Source organism: Moschus berezovskii, chromosome 27 (assembly GCF_049115385.1).
Source record: "Moschus berezovskii isolate FMDL1 chromosome 27, NW_MosBer_1.0, whole genome shotgun sequence".
Lineage (NCBI taxonomy): Eukaryota > Metazoa > Chordata > Mammalia > Artiodactyla > Moschidae > Moschus > Moschus berezovskii.
In genome coordinates, this window is record NC_142486.1 from 3,100,698 (window position 1) to 3,107,617 (window position 6,920).

A 6,920-nucleotide genomic window follows, 5' to 3' on the forward strand; every position below is an offset into this window, starting at 1 on the left:
GGGGCGGCCCCCTCTCCCCTGCTCGGCCCTGAGCGCCAGCCTGACCGGGGTCAGTGGGGCAAACATGTCTCCCCAGTTCATCTGGCCAGTTTCCTGAGCACTCGCTCTGTGTCCAGGCTGGGATTTGAGGCCAAGGTAGCCCCGAGGGAGCACCCTGCGGGGACAGAGTCAGAGGGGACGGAAAGGCACTCAGCACCCCACAATTAAAGAGGCTGTGGCCGAGGCGGGGGCGCTCCGAGGCGCAGGGCCGGACCCGCTGGGGTGACGTGGAAGCAGTCAGGGTGTTCAGGGGATCTCCGCACAGAAGCAACCGAAAGAGGGGGGACAGGGTTGGAGGCCCCGCGGGGTGGGAGCCGGAAGGGGCTGGCGCCCAGGAGCTGACCCTGGCTGTCCCCGGAGGTGCCAGGCGTGCTGGGGAGCGGGCCCCTCACCGCCTCGCCCTCGTGTGGCGGCGCTGGCCCAGCCAGCTCCCCAGCGTGACTCTCTTTCTCTCCCCCTAGCCCTCACCAGCCCGCTGCAGCTCCTCGCGGCCCAGGCTAGCTCATCCACACCGGTGGTGGTCACACGCGTGTGCGAGGTAGGGCCCGAGGAGCCAGCGGCAGCGGCGGCCACCAGCACAGCGCCCCCCACAGCCGCCTCCGCCTCCCCCACTGGGGAGCCCGAGGTCAAGAGGTCCCGAGTGGAGGAGCCCATGGGGACTGTGACTGCGCAGGCCGGCGTGATGGCAGCCGCCGGCCTGCAGGGCCCTGGGACCGGGGAGTGACGTCGCGGCATGGAGGTGGAGTGGGACACGTGCCAGACAGAGCTCTGGGGCCAGACCGGAGCAGCCGACCCCGCTGCCCCTCGGACTGAGACGAGAAGGCTCCCCTCAGGTCGAGCTCGGGGCCACACGGGCGGGCAGGACACCTCCATCTGCCCGCACCCGGACACCCGTCCTCCTGCACCTTGTCTCCTGCCCCTGCTCTGATTTCAAACAAAAACACATAAACGCGTTCAGACAGCTGATTGTAAGATTCTGGAATTCTTTGTCTTCGTTTCCTTCTCCCCCACCAGCACCGCCTTTTCTCCCCAGGCCTTTCGCCAAGGGCGTGGGGAGAAGGTCTCAGCCCTGCGTCTCCGGGAACGTGTCCAGGCGGCCCGGCCCTGCACAGAAGCCAGGCTCCCGGAGCACCTTCACCCCAAGACGGGATGGAAGCACGGGCCGGAGGCACCAGCCCTGTCTGTAAGAGATGGGACCTGGGCGAGAGAGACACAGAGCCGCCAGCTGTCAGACCGTCCCCATCGCTGCTGCTTCTAAAGTGACACTGACAGTGTCGGCGTTAACTGGATGGAGGGGAGGGGTCTGGTCTGGCTTTGGGCCCCACGTGTTTCCGGTTTTGCTGAGAGGCGGCATTGAGGCTTCACTGACGGCCCGAGACAGACGCAGAAGGCATCGCCCGTTCCTGAGTTTCCACGGAGACGGTTTAACAGCTGGGTAGGTCTGGGCCTTCCGGCATCGGTCCCCACAGAGAGTGAACTCTTGCCGCTCTGTCTGCTAACTTCAGGAAAGACCAACGGCCTCCCGGACTGGCGCTCAAGGCGGAGAGCTGTTTGGATGAGAGGCCCACCTGCAGCATCCACCCTCGTCCCAGCCACACCAGGTTTCTGGGGGCGGAAGGACGTGGCCGCCCCCACGATAGGACGGTCACGCCAAGTGGCCCCATTTCCCAGCGGCTCTGACGTCCAGGGGCCCCGCGGCTGCCCGCCCAGCCTCCTCACCAGCTTCCAGGGTCTCTACCACCTGACAGCCTGCCTGCCGTGACCGACCAGAACCGGCTCTGTGGCCCGTGGCGCCGGAGGCCCCGGGCTGGGCCCATAGCCCTGGCCAACTCGGGGGCCCTCGGGAGACTCAGGCAGGGCAGGGTGCCCACAGTGCTTCACGGCTCCGTGAGAGCACTCTCAGGAAACGTTCAGCGCGTCTCTGCGAAGAGTCACTTAGATGCAGCCTGCTGTCGGCCTGCCCTGGGCGCCCCAGGGGGCCCCACGGACATGGGCTCCCCGCTCCCAAGCCGCCGTTGCAGCTGCAGGGCCGGGCGTGTGGGCCACTCGCGCGGCCGAGGTTGTCCCCAGGCGCCCCATGGGGACCAGTGTGGCATGTCCTTCCTCCAGCCCTGTGTCCACTCAGCCCGCAGGCCAGGTGCGTCCGTGCCGCTGACCCGCACCCTACGTCATGGCCATGCTGCCCCCGTGAGCTCAGAAACGGGAGGGCTGGCACCCGGCTCCACGCCCACTCCACCCCGGCGTTCTCTGTGGCTTCCCGTCTGGTGTGAGTGCGGAGCGTGAGCGGGTCGGGACAGGCATCCGGGCACCGTTGTGCTGGCCCTGCGGGTCCCGGGCAGGGCTGGGGGCCATTGTCTCTTTCTCTCCCGTCGCTGCTCAGCCCTGGGGCCGCGCGGCTCTCGCTCATATGCCTTCTTGCTCACAGACTGTCCGTGCCACAGCTCGCCTCCCCCGGAGACAGACGCCAGATGGGCCGGCCAGAGAACACGCCCAGCTCCAGCCCCTCTGCCTGGGCTGGCCAGCCTGGCCCTACCCTGTGTTCTCCCGACTTCTGAGGCATTCTGGTTTCTGGGTGTTACCCTTGACTCCCTCACTGCTCTGCCCTGGCGGTGGTTCAGGGAGAAAGGCATGGAGTCGGGGCCGTGGCTGGAACTGGGAGGGAGACGGGATGGGGTGTCCTCAGTGATGCTCTGCCATGTGCCAAGTGCGCGCCTTTTTATCTTCTCCTGGGCAGAAGGAACCCCGTGGGGCCAGGGCCAGGGGACTAGCCACTGGGTGGGCTTCTGGTCATCTCCCCAGACGGCCCGTGGCGCCCGCCAGCACTTGTCCTGAGACCAAGAGGCCAGGAGTGGGCATCTCCCCAGGGAAGATGCTGCTGTAGCCAGAAAGATCCCTGCTGTCCTCAGAGCCCCCCAGGCCATGGGTCCACTCCCGCCCCTGCCACACCCGTCCGCAGGAGCCAGAGCAGCCAGGAGAGCCAGCAGCCGTGGTCTTCCACACGGCTGGGTTGTGGCATGTGGACCGACCCACCCGAGGCTGAGAAATAAAAAAGCAACCTGGCCTGACGCTGGAGCCACAGCCGCCTCGGGTCACCCAGGGGCTGGACTCCGCAGAGGGTCGGCCAGGCAGGTGTGCTCAGGCCCGTCGTCACAGCGGCTCGCTCTCCCATCTGGGTACCAGGCCCGCCTGTCCGTCTGTGCTCGATACAGCGCCAGATACAGGAGGGCGCCACTCTGCATGGCGAGGCGTCACAGAAATCCCTGCCCTTAACCCGCGGAGCGTCCTCCCCTCCGGCCAGTGTCACCCGCTCGCAGACCCGGGATGGACACTTGAGTGTCCCTCATCCACTACCTGCATCTCTATGCGAAGCTCCGGGTCACCTGGCGCTGTCGAGCAGAGCCTGTGGTCAGGGTTCAGACCATCTGTCCTTCCCCCCCACCCCACCCCGGGATCCCCTATGAGGTCGGAGTCGCACTAGGGGGCCCCCCGGGCCGCACACCGTCACCTCCTACTCCCTCTGCTGCAGGGAGCCCTCAGGCTCCTTCTGCCCCCTGGTTGGCTCACATTCGCAGTTTGCTGTTTGTGGGAGGTTGTTTTTTCTGCTTCAGAATTAAACCAAATGGAGAAGGTGAAAAGTAGACTTCTGAGCTGCTAATCAACACGCACTGGTGATTCTCAGGCAGGAGGGGGTGGGCTTGGTAGGGCCGCCAGGCTGCTGGCTGCTTATCCGGACCCTGCTGGGCCTGGAGGGAGATTGGTTTAGGTCGCAGCAGGGCTCGTTCAGCTGGGGCTCTTACTTCCCCTAAAGAAAGGTCTGCCTGGACCAGTCAGAGTGAGCCGCCCGGCTCCAGGGGTGCATCCCGAGATCCCTAGACAGAAACTCCTTCATTGGCCCCCTGAAATTCAGGAGGAGAAAGACATTTTTGGCTTTTTTATTTTTGTCAAGTTTCTTCCTTTCTGGAGGCAAAGAAAAGACCAAGCGTGAGCGCGTGTTAGAGAAGAGGCCCCTTTGCGCGGCTCCTTTAGGGTTTAGACGGAGGGGCGGTTGAGGCCGGAGGAGGAGCTGTCTTCTTCCAAGCCCCAGGTTCGGCTTTGCCCCGATACGGCTTCGTCTGGGATGGGGCACTGCTGTGCCCCTGGGAACCGGCTTCGGGCGCCGCCAGGCTCGCGGCTGCCCCCCATGGCTTCAGTGCCAGCTAAGCAGTGCGCTGCTTGTTCTAGAGCAAGTTACCAAAAAGGCTGGTGAGGCCTGCAAGCAGGAATGGACGGAGCTGCTAGACCGGCCCCGGGGCGGGGGCGCTGCCCGTGGGAGCCACGCCCTCGCGGCCAGCCGCTGGAGGCCGCCCTCGGGGATACCTCTGCACAGAGGCAAGGTGACTTACCACGCTTTTATGTTATTCACACGTGCTGCTACCAGGCGGGGCCGGACCCCGGAAGGAGGGAGTCTCTCTGGGGAGGCCAGCAGCAGTGGCTTCCGTCGGCGGTCCTCAGGTTGCTCTCACGTGTTTCATGAACGCCTCTCATCTCACTCGTCCTTTCCTCCAGGCCTTGTTTCCATCGCGTGGGCCCTTCCTGCCCTTCCCGCCGGGGGCCCCGGCGTCTTGCTGCTTCTCTTACCCCCAGAAGCTGCTCCCCCCTGGGTCCGAGGGCCTGTCTGGGCCATTAGTCACCACGCAGCCCCTGGGGTGGCCTCATCCGACCGTGAGGGGCCCACCCGGAGTCACAGCTGCCTTGCAGCATGCTGTGTTTGACACACCGCGAGCGTCTGCTCTGAATGGAAACAGAAACTGGGCCCGTTGGCTGAGTGTGTTTAGGGAAAATAGTTTTGCTCTTCTGCTGAGAAGAACGGTCACTTGCCGAGTCGTCGGTGACCCCCCAGCACCACCGGGTTGTCTGGGCGTCCCTGTGGAAGGCCTGTCCGCTGGACTCGGGCCATGGCTCAGCTCTGCCCCCGCCCGCGGGCTCATCCCCTCCTGCCCTCATCCCCCGGGGACACGGGACTCAGCAGAGGAGAGATTGGAAGGGTTCATGTCTCTGGGTTAACAAGACCCCCCCTCTGTCCCCATCACGTCCAAGTGAATGTCCCAGCAGCCTCCGTGAGAGGTCTGATTGTCTGCAAAACTTGCCCTGGCCCCGCCCCCAGCTGCAGGTCTGACTCCACCCAGTGACCCTGCTCACCGCCTGGTGACAGGAGGCATCCTGCAGGCTTTCTTCAAGTAGGCAAGCCTCAGGGTGTTCAGCGTCTTTTCCTCTCTCTCAGTATTCTAGAAAAGACTGAGGGCTGCAGGCACTTTGTTTCTAGGCATCTTTTTCTCCAGGGAAGAATCTTGCTCAGAGGATTTCCTTCATTCCTTGGACCTGCTTGTCATGCTGGAAGCAACTGGGTAAAGGTCCTGAGAAGACCAATTTGGAAGGTGGAGGCGGGGAGCTGCAGCAGACAGGCTTCTCTACTTTGGTTGATGGGCTGAACACTAGCTGCATGGGACCCCTCACCCCCTCCCCCAGCCCTGACGAGCCAGGGGGTCTTCAGGTTACACCCTCCATCACCCTTTTATTTCCAAGGGAGACAAGAGGTCCCCAAGCTATTCTTACTCTCTTGCCCCAGATCCGTTAAGAGTCAAAATAGAATTGGAAGAATTCTAGCTCATTATTCTTTGTTTGAGATCCTTTTTCTGCAATTGGTGGCTCAGCGGACTCATCCAAATATTTATTGGTGGTTCACTCTGCATGAGAAACGGTAAAAAATGCTGGGGAGTCCAGACCCGAGAGGGATGTGGCTGTTTAGCACTGTGATCCGCCCTGGGCTACCATCGTGTTGGTCCCACTCACTGAAGATTCCATGCTGCTCATGTGAAGGTTTTTCTTAGTTGCTGGTGGCTCAGCTGGTAAAGAATCCGCCTGCAATGCAGGAGACCTGGGTTCGATCCCTGGGTTGGGAAGATCCCCTGGAGAAGGGAAAGGCTACCCACTCCAGTATTCTGGCCTGGAGAAGTCCATGGACTGTAGAGTCCATGGGGTAACAAAGTTGGACACAACTGACCAACTTTCACTTACTTACTTTCTTAGCTGCAGTGATAAGACTGTTGCTGTGACCCCCAAGAAATGCTATGAGCTGTCCCCAAATTCTGAGCATATTGGCTGAGCTGTTATGAGGCCCGTGAACCTGAAATGGATTTCTTGTGCATGAAGTTAACTAGCCAAAAGGCTATGGAACTATGCCTGTGGCTTCTTAAGACCTTAGCCTCTAAATTTCTGAGTTAAGTTATCCAAAAAAAATTTTTAATAAGTAAAAATAGGATTTAAAATCAAACATTCTTAAGTCTGGCCTCTCCCAGCTTCCTTCCTGGATGGGCTTTCTGGGTACCTGGTCAAGGGGGACCAACCCTGCTCCGTTTCTGCTTTAGGACAGGGATGAGGAGGAGAGACGAAAGTGTGTCCATGATTATTGCCTATATTCAGACCCGGATCCCGGGCAGCTTGGTGCAGGTGGGCGAGGGATAAACCCAGCAAGATTGTGTTTTCTTATCTGACTGACAATTAGCCTATAAAGATCCCTTATCGGGGGTGGGTGTTGTTAGGGGGCGGGTCTGTGTGCATTTTTGTTTGTTTTCATGATGGCTGTCTAAAAGTTTTTTCCACAATTCGTTTAATCATCAGTGCTTTAAAAAAGTGGCGGTATCCTGTAGAGTGGGAATTAGGCTCCGTGGCATGTTGGGTGGGAGGCTGAAGTCACGTTGCGTGGCTGTGTTTCACCATCCACATGGGGGCTCTGTCCTCTGGGGCACCCAGGAGGGACACACACACCCCAGCACCTGGGCGGGGCGGGGGGAGGGATGCAAGCTGGGCTGGCCTGCGTTTTCATTTCAAATGGGATACAGTAT

General features: G+C 61.2%; 1 protein-coding gene across 1 annotated transcript in view; it reads left to right on the top strand.

The window, feature by feature from the left end:
- The window catches only part of FOXK1 (forkhead box K1), a 55,090-nt gene extending 49,000 nt beyond the window's left edge, over positions 1–6,090 (top strand). Inside the window, exon 9 of the mRNA XM_055410398.2 lies at positions 501–6,090. Coding sequence (XP_055266373.2) covers positions 501–763 — 263 coding nt within the window. The 3' untranslated portion in view covers positions 764–6,090. The remainder of the gene's footprint in view (positions 1–500) is intronic.
- The last annotated feature ends 830 nt before the right edge of the window (positions 6,091–6,920 follow it).